The 17,700-nt window shown below is 44.6% G+C and overlaps 1 protein-coding gene across 1 annotated transcript in view; it reads right to left on the bottom strand.

Moving 5' to 3' along the window:
- LOC121571845 (CUB and sushi domain-containing protein 3-like) overlaps positions 1 to 17,700 on the bottom strand; it is a 558,910-nt gene that overhangs the window by 128,778 nt on the left and 412,432 nt on the right. Inside the window, exons 32-40 of the mRNA XM_041883584.2 lie at positions 17,427 to 17,540; positions 14,669 to 14,764; positions 12,256 to 12,459; positions 7,468 to 7,592; positions 6,909 to 7,005; positions 5,571 to 5,675; positions 5,316 to 5,434; positions 4,568 to 4,637; positions 118 to 234 (exon numbers count right to left, since the gene is read on the bottom strand). Of these exons, the coding sequence (XP_041739518.2) occupies positions 118 to 234; positions 4,568 to 4,637; positions 5,316 to 5,434; positions 5,571 to 5,675; positions 6,909 to 7,005; positions 7,468 to 7,592; positions 12,256 to 12,459; positions 14,669 to 14,764; positions 17,427 to 17,540 (1,047 nt within the window). The remainder of the gene's footprint in view (positions 1 to 117; positions 235 to 4,567; positions 4,638 to 5,315; positions 5,435 to 5,570; positions 5,676 to 6,908; positions 7,006 to 7,467; positions 7,593 to 12,255; positions 12,460 to 14,668; positions 14,765 to 17,426; positions 17,541 to 17,700) is intronic.

Below are 17,700 nucleotides of genomic sequence, written 5' to 3' on the forward strand. Positions count from 1 at the left end.
TGTATGACAGTGTGTGACTGTGGCTTGGCCACGATGGCAGTGAGTTGAGCGATAGGTAGTTTAACAGTGTGTGCGTGTGTGTGCTTTGCCACAATGACTGTCAGTGGGTTCCCGTACCAAAGCCGGTGGGTAGTTTGACAGTCCAGGTGCAGTCTAATCCACTGGGGTAGTTTCCAGGGAATCCAGGGCTCAGGATGACACCGCTGACATCAGTCATGGAGCCACCACACTGGGCTGTGGAGACAATCCCAGGATAAAGGAAAGAAGAGTAAAATAGAGCAGAGCAGAGTACAGTATAGAAACGTTGAGTAGAGTACAGTACAGTACAGTAAAGTACAGTATATTAGAGTATAGTAGAGTAGAATAACTACTTTATTAGTCAATCATAGACAGAAATCTTAAACTTCACCATGCCATGTTCTTATCTGTATTTATAGCTACAGCGTCCTAAAAGCAGAACGGTTAATCTCGGGTTAAACATCTCTAGACTGTATGAATGGGTATCGGTGCCACCGCTAGATTACTAAATTATTGACAGGTCTTGAAATGGGCCTGTGATTCGAACAGTCTGGAGTCTATTTTAGCATCAGCGCTACAGATCAACTCCCTCTGTAGTGCTATTAGCATAGCCTCTTTCCCTCTCAGTGGCTCAGCCAGTGTGAGGTAAATCTTATTCTGTGAAAAGAACAGCCTTTTGTGTGCTAAAAGGCACAAAGGAGCTGCATACCTTTCGTTATGGTGTGAGAGCTTTTATAAAGCAACATACAAAAGCACAACACTTCATTGGGGTCTTTCAGAAAATGTGTCTCCACAGAGGCATACATTTTTTTGTTCACCACTTAGGAGAGTCAAAGCTATTATCACTTACTTCTTTACAAGTATTGTGTGTCAGAAAAAGGTAATTATGTTAGATAAAAATACAAAAAAAAGAACGGTTGAAACCTATCCGACCTGAAAGTTATGGATGAGCTGAGTCGACTGTGAATAAAGAGGCGTTCGGACTTGAGGCCGGAACTCCTTAGTGAGAGTTGCACCTTCAAAGCTGCCGGAACGTGGGGAGGGGATGGGGAGTCCAATGGGACAAACAGAACACATGAAAGCAAGCAAAGCACCAGGGATTCCGAAAGATAAACAGCGTGGCCTTGATCAGTCGACGGTTGAACTTTAGAGGTCCTAACACTGAGGCCCAGGGTCCCAAGGGAAACCCTCAGGTACCGCATCACCTTCCAACATCTGTGGCAGCAGGGAGGCTCAGTGGGAGGTTAGGGATGTAAACTTCTGGCAAATCAAAAACACCAGTCACAGAACATATCCATCACACCCCTCACTGTGGAGCAGGTCAGAGGAAGAGACTGTATCGAGCGTGAGGAGAGAGATCCGAGATCCCACTCCCCAAAAAAACACAAACAGAAAATGTTAGTTTTTTCTGTTTCTTGGCTGTCCAACTGCTGTGGTGAAATAGGCTCACTCAGAGGGCAATGACTGGCAAGAGACTAAAGGGAAATGTGTCCGTTTCAAAGCTCAAGGCACCACCCTGGCGTGATCAGGCTTATTATTTTTGTTTACAATGCAGTGTTCACATTTATGAACAAATCTATTCAATCCATCATGTCTCAGTGAGTTACTGTACGTGGATAGATTTTTTTTCTTTCTTGTTTTCTAAAATACTTTTTTGCAATATGCTTAAAAAAGGTCATGAAAAAGGTCTGTAAGCAGGTGAACTGTGAATAATTGACTTAGTTTTGTCAGGATATACAGCTGGCCTTAGATGACAGTTGTCTCCGAGACTACAGCCAACTCTGGAAACATCAAAGTTGTACTTTCTCTACTGTGTAACAAGCCTCTAGACTAGGGGTTCCCAAACCTTTTGGCCCGAGACCCCATTTTGATGTTCAGATTTTTCAGAGACCTCACCATAAAAAAAAGGGATGTAATCAATGGCCAATGTTTACATTTTTAACTGGGGCCATGACAGTCTATTACAAATCAGTCTGACAGTACTTTTGACAGTATCTCAATCTCAACAGTATCTCAATCTGAAGGAAGTATGGTTTGAAGTGACTGAAATGCATCAAAAAAGTATTGGTAAGTTCAGAAGATCATCAGAAGCTAGGTTTCCATCCAATTGGCGACAGATTTTCATGCGAATATTCTAAAATACGCATAAAGAAAATACGCAAATATGTTTCCACCAAACAGACTTGTTGCGGATAAAAGTCAGTGCGTGATGACGTAGTGCACATAAAATGTCTTTTTGTACTTACATTTTCATGTACCGAATGAAAATCTAAAGTTCAATGTGTTTCCATCATATTTTCAATTCTACCGATAGTTTTGTCACAAAAACTGTAAATGTGCCAACTCCGGTCTTGGCGCGTGCGATCTAGCCAACAGATCGCAGATACAGTGTGGGTAGGCTGTGCGGGTTGGCTAGTCTACATGATGAGATTCGTTTTTCCCCCTCATCAATCTACACAAAATACCCCGTAATGACAAACCAAAAACAGGTTTTTAGAAACGTACATATCACATTTACATAAGTATTCAGACCCTTTACTCAGTACTTTGTTGAAGCACCTTTGGCAGCGATTACAGCCTCAAGTCTTCCTGGGTATGACACTACAAGCTTGGCACACCTTTATTTCAAGAGTTTCTCCCATTCTTCTCTGCAGATCCTCTCAAGCTCTGTCAGGTTGGATGGGGAGAGTCCCTGCACAGCTATTTTCAGGTCTCTCCAGAGATGTTCGATCGGGTTCAAGTCCGGTCTCTGGCTGGGCCACTCAAGGACATTCAGAAACTTGTCCCGAAGCCACTCCTGCGTTGTCTTGGCTGTGTGCTTAGGGTCTTGTCCTGTTAGAAGGTGAACCTTCGCCCCAATCTGAGGTCCTGAGCGCTCTGGAGCAGGTTTTCATCAAGGATCTCTCTGTACTTTGCTCCGTTCATCTTTCCCTCGATCCTGACTAGTCTCCCAGTCCCTGCCGCTGAAAAACATCCCCACAGCATGATGCTGCCACCACCATGCTTCACCGTAGGGATGGTACCAGGTTTCCTCCAGACATGACGCTTGGTATTCAGGCCAAATAGTTAAATCTTGGTTTCATCAAATCAGAGAATCTGTTTTTTCATGGTCTGAGAGTCCTTTAGGTGCCTTTTGGCAAACTCCAAGCGGGCTGTCATGTGCCTTTTACTGAGGAGTGGCTTCCGGCTGGCCACTCTACCATAAAGGCCTGATTGGTGGAGTGCTGCAGAGATGGTTGTCCTTCTGGAAGGTTCTCCCATCTCGACAGAAGAACTCTGGAGCTCTGCCAGAGTGACCATCGGGTTCTTGGTCACCTTCCTGACCAAGGCCCTTCTCCCCCGATTGCTCAGTTTGGCCGGGCGGCCAGCTCTATGAAGAGTCTTGGTGGTTCCAAACTTCTTCCATTTAAGAATGATGGAGTCCACTGTGTTCTTGGGGACCTTCAATGCTGCAGACATTTTTTGGTACCCTTCCTCAGGTCTGTGCCTCGACACAATCCTGTCTCGGGGGTCTATGGACAATTCCTTCGACCTCATGGTTTGGTTTATTCTCTGACATGCACTGTCAACTGTGGGACCTTATATAGACAGGTGTGTGCCTTTCCAAATCATGTCCAATCAATTGAATTTACCACAGGTGGACTCCAATCAAGTTGTAGAAACATCTCATGGATGATCAATGGAAACAGGATGTACCTGAGCGCAATTTTGAGTCTCATAGCAAAGGGTCTGAATACTTATGTAAATAAGGTATTTCAGTGTTTTATTTCTAATAAATTAGCAAACATTTCTAAAAACCTGTTTTCGCTTCGTCATTATGGGATATTGTGTTTAGATTGATGAGGATGTTAATTTTATTTAATCCATTTTAGAATAAGGCTTTAACGTAACAAAATTTGGAAAAAGTCAAGGTGTCTGAATACTTTCCGAATGCACTCTACGTGTTCCTGAGAGTCTTATCTTTCAGTGATGGGGTCATAATATTTTGCAGCTTAAACCGTTCAAAAGATAGATCCAGATTTGTAGGAAGAAAACAGAAACCACTCTGTTTATTACAACTGCATCTAGCGGCTACTGGAACCAAGCGCGATTTTATGAACCAAGCGCGATTTTAAATTAAAAAATGTCAGAGTTTCTCTCACAACCCCATTTTCAGCTTCTCTCATGACCCCTAGTTTGGAAAACGCTGCTCTATACAGTCCTAATTGACAGTCACACCATTACATCACAGAGTCAAGGAACTCTATTTTCTATTAGAGGTTTAGACATACAGATGTAGGATCTAATTTGAGTCAGTTTGCTAAAGCAGGAAAATAATCCTGCAGCAACAGGAAATGTGAATTATTATGTGGATTGGTGCCAGTTTTGTAGGGACATTTTTGTAGGGGTTGTTAAATGTTTTGTTTGGTGCAAATCAAGTCTGAAATTAATTATATAAGCCTTTTTAAATACACTACAAGTTTGTTTGTAATTCCTGCTCAGCAACAAAAGAGTGATCAAATTAAGATCCTACATCCGTAATAATGTTACAGTAAGGTTATCAACATACCAAGACACAGTGGGACTGGGTAGTTCCATCTCCGGACTGGTCCTGGCATACAGGTTATATGGGCGTTCCCCTGGTGAAGAAAATACATGTAAGAGATATTCAACAGGGGCTATGCGTTCTCTGGAAAATAATGAATGAAGTGGAAGGTGTGTTCCACAACTCGCTACCGGAGTGGAACTAACCTTCCATGGAGACTGCATAGAGCCCCGAGTTGATTATCCCTTTTATACCATGGCTATAATTTAACACAATTCCACTACAAATGTATTCATTTGCAGGTAGAAATGTGTTCAACATCTCATGAAGTAGCTAGCTAGTTTACTAGATAGCAACAGTAGTTGCCTTGGTAAACAAACCAACAGACTTGCTAGTTTAGCTAACCAAACCATCAGTCCTAGCTTGCTATTATGAAAATCTAATTATGCCAATTCCAATAATGTTTTCAATTCGACTTTTGCTTTCAAAAGCAGCTCAAACATAGAACATGTAAGAACTATAGCAATTGAATTCTACCGTACAAATATACTGTGCGTTACAGGGAAATAATGCATGCTCTAGAATGCCCTTCAGGCCAACATACAGTATTATGTTATAATGTTACATATGCCTTATTCATAGATGCTTTAGAACAGTAGAACACTGAGAAAAACGTTAAAAATAGCTACTAAGATGAACAGACAGAGAGAATAGATGAAATCGATCCAGATAGATGGAGAAAAAGATAGAGATGGAAATAATTCCCTCTTACCTGCAGAGAGTAGCCTTGTTCACACTGAAACAGCACCACGTCTCCAACCATGTAGCGGTCTCCAACCTTGATGCCATAGTTGGGGGTCTGTGGCTCTGCACAGGACTCCAGACCTATGGCTGAGGAGAGAGGGAAAGAAAAAATGTGAGTTGTTGTCACAGTTTTGCACACACACACACACAAGCACGTTTGTTCTCTGAGTTGGTCCATACAGATACACACACACACCATACAGCCATCTACTGATAGACATACCTGTGTACTCCAGGTGGAAGCCTGCAGCAGACACACTAATGTCTGAACTGAAACTCAGGTACAGGTTGTTGGACGTGCTGTTGAGCAACTGGGGGATGGTGGTGCCTTGGAAGCGAGAGAGAACGAGAGTGAGACAAGATGTTATAAAATAAGCTCTTTAATGGTTCACTTCACCCTTACTGCTTGTTGTCCTTCCATAAATACAATCAATTAATGATTAAAGGGCTTATGTAAAACAGGAACATAGTAACAACAGGTAGTTGGTTTGTGAATCAACCTTTTGCTTGTGTTTCATACCATTCAGATGATACCCTTTCAGCTACTGGTAATGTCCTATTTAGCGACACTAACAAGTGGTTAATAACAGCCTTAAATAACAGCGAACAGCTATGAAGAGAACAAACAGTCTTCTCTTCAGGTAGCTACAGCACTTGGACAGCTGTAAACATGACACATATTGTGTCCATCTCCCTACTCCATTCTCCTAAGTGTCCTCCTCATATTGATCTCGTTCCCTCTCTAACACCCTATTGTTCCAACCTCCAGCAGCTTCCTATAGATTGTATACGTGATGAGGCAGGTCAGTATCTATCTGTATCTGTATGGACCAGCTCAGAGCTCCACAGTGTGATGTGGCCCTGTCCTTCAGGCCTCAGCAAGGGACTCATATACCCAGTGGAACTTCCACATTACTGTCCACCCCCACATCCCCTTCCCCCTCTCAGCCCCCATGGAGCCGGCATTGACCCGTTGGGCCTCGATGACAGACAGGCCAACAAGGCCGGAGCGTGGCTGATGCTGGGTCCATATGGATGTGCTCATCAGCCAGGGTATTATTCTCAAAGCGGCTACAGAAATCAGTGGGAGGGAGCTCCCTTGACAGGCCTGGCAGGAATTGATCTGTAGTACACAGTCAGGGAGGGACACATTGAACCACATGTATTCCGACTGGTATAATTACATGATCATGGTCGTGGACGCAGGAAGGTGTTTGTCTTGAGGGAAAACAACTTATTTTTTACAGTAAATTATTATAATGATCTCGGAAAGGGATTTTCGTGTTATGAGATACATTTTGCGTTATGAGATCGTGGTCATGGACGCAGGAAGGTGTTTGTCTTGAGGGAAAACAACTTATTTTTCACAGTAAATTATTATAATGATCTCAGAAAGGGACTTTCAATTTATAGAATATAGCTAGCTGAAACTTGTTTCCATGAAACCTAATTTATGGCCAAATCAGGATGACATTAACAGATATCACAACACATTTGTGATGCAACATAAATTAAGGCACCACAAGTGGTTGTTTTTTAAAATACAGGATCTGAAGATTACCTGAGTAGCTGCCCAGTCTAGGAGCGTGGTTGTCACCTCCGTCATAGAAGTCCAGAGAGTCCCAGTTGTGCTCGGAAGCAAAGCTCAACACCTGGATCTGAGGCAAGGTGTTCGGAGTCAGACCCTTTTCACACTACCTCACCAACCTGACCTGAACTGAGCTCACTAATGCATGATTCATACTATAACCCAAACAGTACTGTTCCAGCAATTATGGCAGATGCGTAAGCAGGCCATCTCAGTACAGCTCGGTTCGGCTTGGCTCAGTAGTGTGAAATGGGTATCAGCCAGAGGAAGAACACTCCCATACAGAAACACACATACACTTCATCACCACTTAATTAAAAAAACATATTAAACACGTACTGTAGATAATATTCAATGGAAAGAGATAGGGGCGAGACTTGAGGTTCAAAACACAGAGCACTCTTACGAAAAGCTATTAAGCATTCCCTTTATTAAAAGTTGTAACTTCTCGTACTGCATGGCGATATTGTTAAATGTCAAACATCTATATTGGTCCATGGGACTTCAAACAGAACAGAAGAGGCCCTCTTACTTGGATTCCGGCGCCCTCGGGCACCGAAACCTTCCAGACGCAGTTCTGATTGTTGTCATAGGGCTCGGGGTAACCCGGAGACAGGATGGTCCCCCTGCGCGCCGTCAGGGTCCCTCCACACGGCACTGAGGGGACAAAGTCAAACACAGAGGGATGTACGTTAGCACAGGCACATGTATGTCCTAATATGTACACCATACAAGTGCCTGTGCTAACGTACAGTACATTAGCACAGGCACATCAGACATCCAAGGAAAACGACATACTACATCAGACATCAAAATACATATTAGCTAGCATGTATGTCCTAATATGTTCACCATCCACGTGGGTCTGTGCTTTGATGGATGCACCAAGGGCTTTTAAATAGACATCACACTGAGATACAGATATCATTATGTAGCTAGTACAACCAGGTGGCTATGCTGTGCCCAATGGAGCTAGGCATGTCTTCTCCTAGACTGTGTTAAATACATCAAACTGAAGGACAGCAGTGTTAGGTTGCGTCTCAAATGACACCCTATCCCCTACACAATGCACTACTTTTGACCAGGGCCCATAGAGAATATGGTGCCATTTGTGACACAACCACAGTAAACTGAAGGACAGCTGTGCTAGATACAGTAAACTGAAGGACAGCTGGGCAAGATACAGTAAACCGAAGGACAGGTGTTACAGTCACACTGAAGTTTTTGGTCGTAGTATGACGATAAGAATATGGCCGCCTCCTGACTTATAGTGAAGCTTAAGTGACGCCTCACCCAATCAAAGATCATTTGACTAACACAGAGTGAACGCATGTTGGACAAGGGACGGTTAATCAAATCTTCGATAAAGACATTATTTGCAGTGACAGATAGTGATTGTAGACAGAGTAAAGAGAGCTAAAATAATGTAATACCTCACGTTAAGCAATCGGCACAGTTCAAGTTTCGACGCCTATTGTCATAGAGGCATACCTATTCATTCTTATCAGCCTCATATCTATACACACATCCCATCCCACCATGTGTCTGTGATTCAATAAAACTTTATTTAAAAAGGGACAATGAAGCGTATAAACGTCTGCCTCAGTGGTGAAAGGCATGACATTCTATCCGTTTTCCTCTGAGAGAGAGAGGCCAGGTTAAGCAATTTCCCCCTGTTTGTTGAAGGGCTGCCAAGTATTGTCTTCAAAACCGCGTAAGGAGGGAGAGAGGTGGGAGAGCAGAGAGCTGTCAATAGCACAAGCTGGTATCTATGCTGCCAGAACAGTGGTTTTTTCTTCCCTGCTCAGATGCTCAGATACGATGGTGATGCTATCTGTGAAGGATAACAGTATATACTAGAGGTCAACGCCAATCACTTTGTTTAAACAACTAAGAGCAGGTAGGGACACACTAATGGCTGTCTAATATGGCAGCAGAAATGTCTGATGGATCCGAGAGACAGCGAGAGAGGGAGAGAAAGAGTGAGAAGGTAGGGAGAGATGGAGAAAGAGAAAGAGACATAGAGAGAGATAGAGAGAGATAGAGAGAGAGAGAGAGAGAGAGAGAGAGAGAGAGAGAGAGAGAGAGAGAGAGAGAGAGAGAGAGAGAGAGAGAAAGGGGGCAAAAGAGGGCAACGAGCGAGAGAGAGAGAGAGAGAGAGAGAGAGAGAGAGAGAGAGAGAGAGAGAGAGAGAGAGAGAGCAAAGTCTAATATATCTGTGTCAGGCGCATAAATTATTCAACAAATTCACTTCAGAGCAATTTCAACTCATCCATATTTTACAGATGATATATAAAATGCAGCCATAGTGCTCAGGTAATCACGGAGAAAATCCTATGGACCGTATCCTTCCCACTGGAAAACACGAGCGAAAAACTGAAAAACCAAAAACCCGAAAAGACTAGTTCTACAGCAGGCCAAAAAGGCAGCATGGCGAGAGAAATTCCTTTGCAAATAGCCCTGTCAATTTTGCGCTCCCTAATGCATTGATGGAGGCCCTTCACCTCCACATAACTAGATAGAGGCCCTTCACCTCCACATAACTAGATAGAGGCCCTTCACCTCCACATAACTAGATAGAGGTCCTTCACCTCCACATAACTAGACATAGGCCCTTCACCTCCACATAACTAGATAGAGGCCCTTCACCTCCACATAACTAGATAGAGGCCCTTCACCTCCACATAACTAGATAGAGGCCCTTCACCTCCACATAACTAGATAGAGGCCCTTCATTCAAAGACAGCTAGATAGAAGCCCTTTACAGTGCATTCGGAAATTATTCAGACCTCTTGACTTTTTCCACATTTTGTTACGTTAAAGCCTTATTCTAAAATGGATTAAATTGTTATTTTTCCTCTTCAATCTACACACAATGCCCCATAATGACAAAGCAAAAACAGGTTTTTAGGCCAAAGAGTTCAACCTTGGCTTCATCAGACCAGAGAATCTTGTTCTTTTCATGGTCTGAGTGTCCTTTAGGTGCCTTTTGGCAAACTCCAAGTGGGCTGTCATGTGCCTTTTACTTTGGAGTGGCTTCCGTCTGGCCACTCTACCATAAAGGCCTGATTGGTGGAGTGCTGCAGAGATGGTTGTCCTTCTGGAAGGTTCTCCTATCTCCACAGAGGAACTCTGGAGCTCTGTCAGAGTGACCATCTGGTTCTTGGTCCCATCCGTGACATTTACATTTTACATTTTAGTCATTTAGCAGACGCTCTTATCCAGAGCGACTTACAGTTAGTGAGTGCATACATTTTCATACCAAGGCCCTTCTCCCCCTGATTGCTCAGTTTGGCCGGGCGGCCAGCTCTATGAAGAGTCTTGGTGGTTCCAAACTTCTTCCATTTAAGAATGATGGAGTCCACTGTGTTCTTGGGGACCTTCAATGCTGCAGACATTTTTTGGTACCCTTCCTCAGATCTGTGCCTCGACACAATCCTGTCTCAGAGCACTACGGACAATTCCTTTGACCTCATAGCTTGGTTTTTTTTCTGACATGCACTGTCAACTGTGGGACCTTATATAGACAGGTGTGTGCCTTCCAAATCATGTCCAATCAACTGAATTTACCACAGGCGGACTCCAATCAAGTTGTAGAAACATGGCAAGGATGATCAATGGAAACAGGATGCACTTGAGCTCAATTTCGAGTGTCATAGCAAGGGGTCTGAATACTTATGTAAATAAGGTAATTCTGTTTTTCATTTTTAATACATTTGCCAAAATTTCTAAAAACCTGTTTTCTCTTCGTCATTCTGGGTTATTGTGTGTAGATTGATGAGGAAAATTGTTTCTTGTATCCATTTTAGAATAAGGCTGTAACTAACAAAACAGGGAGGAACAGGGAGCTAACACAGATCAAAATGTAATCTATTACTCTCCCATCAGACAGGCACGCACTCTGCCTACCCTAACAAGGACACAAGAAAAGGCTCGAAAAAATCCCTGTCTTAAAAGTAGTGTGATATGAATGTCGATCTGGCTCAAAAACAGAACATTGACTATTGGTGTGTGATCTGCGAACAAGAGGATGCAGAAAAAAAGGCAAAGCTTACTTGAAGAGAAAAAAGGGAGTCTTTGAAAGATTATTAAAATGTAATCCAATTGACAATGTCTTAGAAATAAATATGAGCTATTGGAACCAACATTTAAAAATAACTGATATTGGCACAAGATGGAGGGAGTGTTGGAACATAACTAACGAAAATTACCGTTAACAAACATTTACGCTTAATCCAATATAAACTACTGTGTAGAATTTATTATACATGAGACCAAATTCACAAATTCTACAGCACAACGGCAGAGTCATGTCTGAAGTGTAAAACTAACAATGACTCAATAATTCATGCCTTCTGGGAGTGCTATAAAGTCAAAAAGTTATGGGCGGAGATAGAAAGTTGGCTGTCAGAAGTTTTACAATTGAAAATTACTTTTAATCCGTCTGTCTGCATATTTTAAGACATGGCATATGAGGGTGTGGTGAGATACCCAATGGGTTGGACCATACTTATCTTGTCAATAATTTTGAAAAAAACGTTTACTTAAGAACTGTAAATCAAATGATTCTCCATCTTACGAATCAAATGCATTATTATTTAAATATTTAAAAAATGTGGGCTACAGACAGAAATAGAATAGCCCATTACAAGTACTGGAAACGCCCAAGGTATGAAGAACGAGAGGGAATGTTGGAGTGAGACAAACGGAATGGGTATGGATGTGGTAGGAACATATGAGTTTGAGCAGGTGTGATGTCATTGATGTTTGTTGGTATTTGTGTGCGTCTGTCTATTGTATTCTGTCTATGCATGTTTTCTGTTGTAAAAATAAATAAAAATAAAATACTGTTTTTACAATAATAGATTGCAGTTCTACTGACAGACAAAATGTGTAAGAAACTGGCCAGAGCATTCGTCGGGAAAGAGAGTGGGAGTGTCATCTCTCACTTGAACTCTATACTCTCATCAGAGACACTCTCTCTCTCACACACTCTCTCACACTCTTCTCCTCTCGCTCTACCCTCTCTCTCTATCCTCTCTCCTCTCCCCACCACGCTCTTTAGACCTGGCTGAATGCACAGCCAAGAGGAAACATTCTGTTCAGAGTGGGAAGGAAGGCCTTCTGAGGGACCCTCACAGCCAAAAGGTGTGCACACTCACGCTCCCACGTTAATGACTTTGCCTCACTTAAGAGGCGGCCCATGGCGACTGGCATGTTGACAAAGCTTGGGAGAGCGGTAGAACAATCAGGGGTGTTTCTGACACAAGGTAACCAATCACTGTAGCTGGGGATTGGCTCGGGAGCCAGTCATACTGACCAACACAAGTGGGCAGGGAGTCGTTCCATTGGGCTAGGGTGTCAGGGACGGTCTCACAGCGGATGGTGGTGGAACCGTGCAGGACGTATCCAGGGTTACACTCGAACAGGACAGAGGCACCCATGGCGAAGTCGTTCCCGATCCGTTTGCCGAAGCGAGGCTCAGGGACTGAACTGCACTGGGTGGCACTGGTCCTTGGGACAGCTGTGGATAGGATAGGAGGTGTCAGTAAAGCAATGGAAGAAGAAGAAGCAGCAGGGGGAGAAAAATTAGACATACCCAATCTCTCACGACAGACTTTCAGCTAGCTAGCTAGCTAGCTAACGTGACATTTGATAATGGATTCTGAAATAAGATATAACCTCAATGCAAAACCACGTCTGAGACAGACCAGCACAATGGTGTTCTTAGGCTCTGTAAGAGAGGAGGAGAGCGTGTGTCTGTTACCTTCAACAACCGCCCCTGAGCACTCAGAAAAACTATTACACACTTGAATACTGAAGGCAGGGTTATCACATAAACAATAACTTCTGGTGGTGTTCTATTTAAACAGAAAATTGACAAGAGCAATAACTGAGTTATTGAGTGGGATTTAAGTTAGCAGGCCTAGATCTTCCTTGCAAGAACAAATTAATGAGTCCAAAAATGAGGGAGGAAGGAAAGAAGGAAGGAAGGAAGGAAGGAAGGAATGAAGGAAGGAAGGACGGAAGGAAGGAAGGCAGGAAGGGAGGGAGGGAGGGAGGGAGGGAGGCAGGGAGGGAGGCAGCTCCTAAAGTGTGTTGTTGGAATCCGTCCAGGAATTATGCTAAGCATGTGTCAGGGGGGAATGAGACTTCTACACTGGAGGATGCTGCTGCTGGATGTTAAACTGTGTCCCAAATGGGACCCTATTCCCTATATAGTGCACTACTTTTGACCAAGGCCCATAGCGCTCTGGTCAAAAGTAGTGCACTATGTAGGGAATAGGGTGCCATTTGGCATGCAGAATTACTCTGAGGAGATTTCAAAGGAGGGGAAATGTGGAATGTGTACAATTTGCGAAAGGTATAAGAAACTTGATCATTCTAAGCTTTTTGGGGGATATGTGAAGCATCTTGATGCGCAGGACATCTCTGTGCCTGTGATAGTGCTGAATAGACAGGTTTTGGGGCCAGGCAACGTCATCAACAGATAGCTAGCTGACAGAAACATTTAAATGTACCCCTCTGGCTTCGGCAAACTACTGATGACTGTATTTACATTTTACATTTTAGTCATTTAGCAGACGCTCTTATCCAGAGCGACTTACAGGAGCAATTAGGGTTAAGTGCCTTGCTCAAGGGCACATTAACGCCATTTAGCAGACGCTCTTAGCCAGAGCGACTCACAAATTGGTGCGTTCACCCTATAGCCAGTGGGATAACCACTTTACAATTTGGGGGGGGTTAGAAGGATTACTTTATCCTATCCCAGGTATTCCTTAAAGAGGTGGGGTTTCAAATGTCTCCGGAAGGTGGTGAGTGACTCCGCTGTCCTGGCGTCGTGAGGGAGCTTGTTCCACCATTGGGGTGCCAGAGCAGCGAACAGTTTTGACTGGGCTGAGCGGGAGCTATGCTTGTATGTACTGTGTGTGATGTTCTAAATTCCCTATATAAAAATATTTTTAATTTACAGACACGCATTACTCTTGAGGGCACTCTGTAAAACAATATCAATAAAGCTCAATTTAATTCACTCCCTGTCAGTCACACATTTCAATATTTTATTGCAAGTGGAGGTACTGTATTCAAAGGATCCTAATGTTTATACAGTCATTTCGAACACATAGTGACAGTGGAGTGTAGGCAATCCTTACATGCACAGCTAAACTCAATCCATGCCTCTGGCTTGACTGGGGTTGGAGGTACTGTATTCAAAGGATCAGTACTCCTGAGTGGCACAGTGGTCTAAGGCACTGCATCGCAGTGCTAACTGTGCCACTAGAGATCCTGGTTCGAATCCAGGCTCTGTCGCAGCCGGCCGCGACCGGGAGACTCATGGGCGGCGCACAATTCGTCCAGGGTAGGGGAGGGAATGGCCGGCAGGGATGTAGCTCAGTTGATAGAGCATGGCGTTTGCAACGCCAGGGTTGTGGGTTTGATTCCCACGGGGGGCCAGTATAAAAAAAAAAAATGTATTCACTAACTGTAAGTCGCTCTGGATAAGAGCGTCTGCTAAATGACTAAAATGTAAATGGATGAAAGCGACTTGCTGCTTCATTTGAATAATGTCATGACAGAGCTAAAATAACCAATATTGGTAGACAGAAAGGGCTTACTTTTGTATGTACGGTGCCAAAATTAGTACAGCCTTAGAGTCATAATGATGTCCTAATATGGATACTGTACTTATGAATAATTAAGTATAATCTATGAAATATCTATGGAAGACCAACCTTGGTAGACAAAGTGAAAGCCCTTTGCCGTCTCCGGGCCGACCGTGGTGAACTTTATGGTTATCTGGTTGCCCGTGCTCAAGGGTAGAGACTCTCCTGAAGAAAGAAAAACAAACGACGGATTTCAATGATCAATCAAACACAACTTACAACTCCACCGCACAAAAACATTTCACAGGATAAAATGAAGGTTATTCTTCTGATTGATGTGTAGGTTGGCTGTCCAACAACTGATGATCTGGCCCAGTTAAAGATCAATGTATCAGAGTCCATTGGATTAATCAATCGTTTTGATCTCTGATCTGGCTTTGTTTAACTCTGATGCCTGTCGTGCTGAACTAATCAGCTGTTAGTTCAATGTTATATTTGAACAGGACATTAGGAGGCAACAAGGGCTTCATGCTTTGATAGAAGGCCTTATTGATTGCCAACGGACCCCTTTCATTCCAGCTCTTCTTCTTCCTCTTCTTCTTCTTCACACTCTCCCTGGCACTTTGGTGGTCTTGTCCTCGATAGCCACGGGGGAAATGTACAGCCTTGTATCAGCACTTACCTCTTTATCAAGAGCATCTCATAAAGTGTTGCTGATTAAATGGTACAGACCGGGACCATGTCATTTTCCCTCCGTCATATACACACATCCGCACACACACACAAGCAAGCACGCACACACATGCACACACCAACGTACACACGCACACACGCACCACTCAATAGCTCAGCGTGACTGAGAACAGATGCTTTGCTGATAAATACTTTGTTGAGGGAAAATGTACATAATACAATTGTGATGTGTTGTTGTCTCACCTAGCTATTTTAAGATGAATGCACTAATTGTAAGTCATTCTGGATAAAAGTGTCTGCTAAATGACTAACACGTAAAATGTAATGTGGAACATGAATATGGTATACTGGGATTTTGATACAGAGTGGTGCTGGAGACTAAAGTGATACTGAATAAACGGGTTAAATATGTGACTAATGCATGGCACTTCGGATGTGGCTATTCTAACATCGGGAAGCAAGTACAGGGAGTGAATTTAATAATAAATGAAAGATGGAACAAAACAAGAAACACGAGTAGCGTACAGACATGAAACACAGAAACAGAATCAATAATGCCTAAGGAAGGAACCAAAGGGAGTGACATATATGGGAGGTAATAAGTGAGATAATGGAGTCCAGGTGTGCCTCATGATGACGTGCAGGTGTGCATTATGATGTCGCGGGGTAGGTGTAATGAACAGTCAACTGGCAACCTCGAGCGCAGGAGAGGGGGAGTGGGTGTAGACGTGACAGTACTCCCTCCCTGACGCGCGGCTCAAGCCGCAGGCCGACGCCGACCAGAGGGACGGTTCCGAGGACTGGTTGCTTATGCTGAGGCGCGGGAACCTGTCGAGCCCGCCGAGGCGCGGGAACTTGTTGAGCCAGCCGAGGCGTAGGAACCTGTCGAGCCAGCCGAGGCACGGAAGCCTGTTGAGCCAGCCGAGGCACGGAAGCCTGTTGAGCCAGCCGAGGCACTGGAGCCTGTCGAGCCAGCTGAGGCACGGGAGCCTGACGCAGCCAGCTGAGGAGCCGCAGGGACGACGCCAACCAGAGGGACGGTCCCGAGGACTGGTTGCTTATGCTGAGGCGCGGGAACCTGTCGAGCCCGCCGAGGCGCGGGGAACTTGTTGAGCCAGCCGAGGCGTAGGAACCTGTCGAGCCAGCCGAGGCACGGAAGCCTGTTGAGCCAGCCGAGGCACGGAAGCCTGTTGAGCCAGCCGAGGCACTGGAGCCTGTCGAGCCAGCTGAGGCACGGGAGCCTGACGAGCCAGCTGAGGAGCCGCAGGACGACGCCAACCAGAGGGACGGTCCCGAGGACTGGTTGCTTATGCTGAGGCGCGGGAACCTGTCGAGCCCGCCGAGGCGCGGGAACTTGTTGAGCCAGCCGAGGCGTAGGAACCTGTCGAGCCAGCCGAGGCACGGAAGCCTGTTGAGCCAGCCGAGGCACGGAAGCCTGTTGAGCCAGCCGAGGCACTGGAGCCTGTCGAGCCAGCTGAGGCACGGGAGCCTGACGAGCCAGCTGAGGAGCCGCAGGACGACGCCAACCAGAGGGACGGTCCCGAGGACCAGGGGCGGAACAGTCGCTTCTCCTGAGACCCGGGGGGCCGGTCGCCTCTGCTGAGGTGCGGGAACCTGTAGAGCCAGCTGAGGCATGGGAGGTTGCTTCGGCTGTGGATTTCGGACCCGACGTCACCAACAAAAAAACTAAACTCCCTGATGCTTCCCTTTGGTGAGGCGTTGTTCTGTAACATGTACGCTGGGAGTCGGGAAGCAAGTACAGGGAGTGAATTTAATAATAACATGAAACATGGAACAAAACAAGAAACACGAGTAGCATACAGACATGAAACACAGGAACATAATCAATAACCCCTAGGGAAGGAACCAAAGTGAGTGACATATATGGGAGGTAATAAGTGAGGTAATGGAGTCCAGGTGTGCCTCATGATGACGTGCAGGTGCGCGTAATGATGGATGCCAGGTGTGCGTAATGAACAGTCAACTGGCAACCTCGAGCGTCGGAGAGGGGGAGTGGGTGTAGACGTGACAGCTATAAACCCTTTTTTCCTAAGTGCTTTTACAATAACCCAGCCTAGACCCCCAAACAGCAAGCAGCGGCACAGTGACAAAAGGAAAATCTCCAGAACAAAGTTCAGTGCCGCTGTTGCTGACGTGTCTGTCGTTGTGTTGTGTTGCTTGCTCTTTGTATTACCTGAGTGGGAGCCAGAGAGAGAAGACAGGAGTGGAGACTGCTGCGTAGGCCCATCATAAATGTCCACAACGTCATTGAGTGATGTCTGGAACAAGACAAACTGCCCGAACAGCACTAAGAGAGAGAGAGAGAAAAGAGAAAGAGAAAGAGGGAGAGAAGTCTTTAACTAATTAAAATACTAACAAAAAAGCTAACACCATTGTGTTAACACAATTCATAATTTCACACCAAGCTATCAAAATAGAAACGAGACCGTTACTAGAAAATGCATGAG

Source organism: Coregonus clupeaformis, chromosome 8, assembly GCF_020615455.1.
Source record: "Coregonus clupeaformis isolate EN_2021a chromosome 8, ASM2061545v1, whole genome shotgun sequence".
Lineage (NCBI taxonomy): Eukaryota > Metazoa > Chordata > Actinopteri > Salmoniformes > Salmonidae > Coregonus > Coregonus clupeaformis.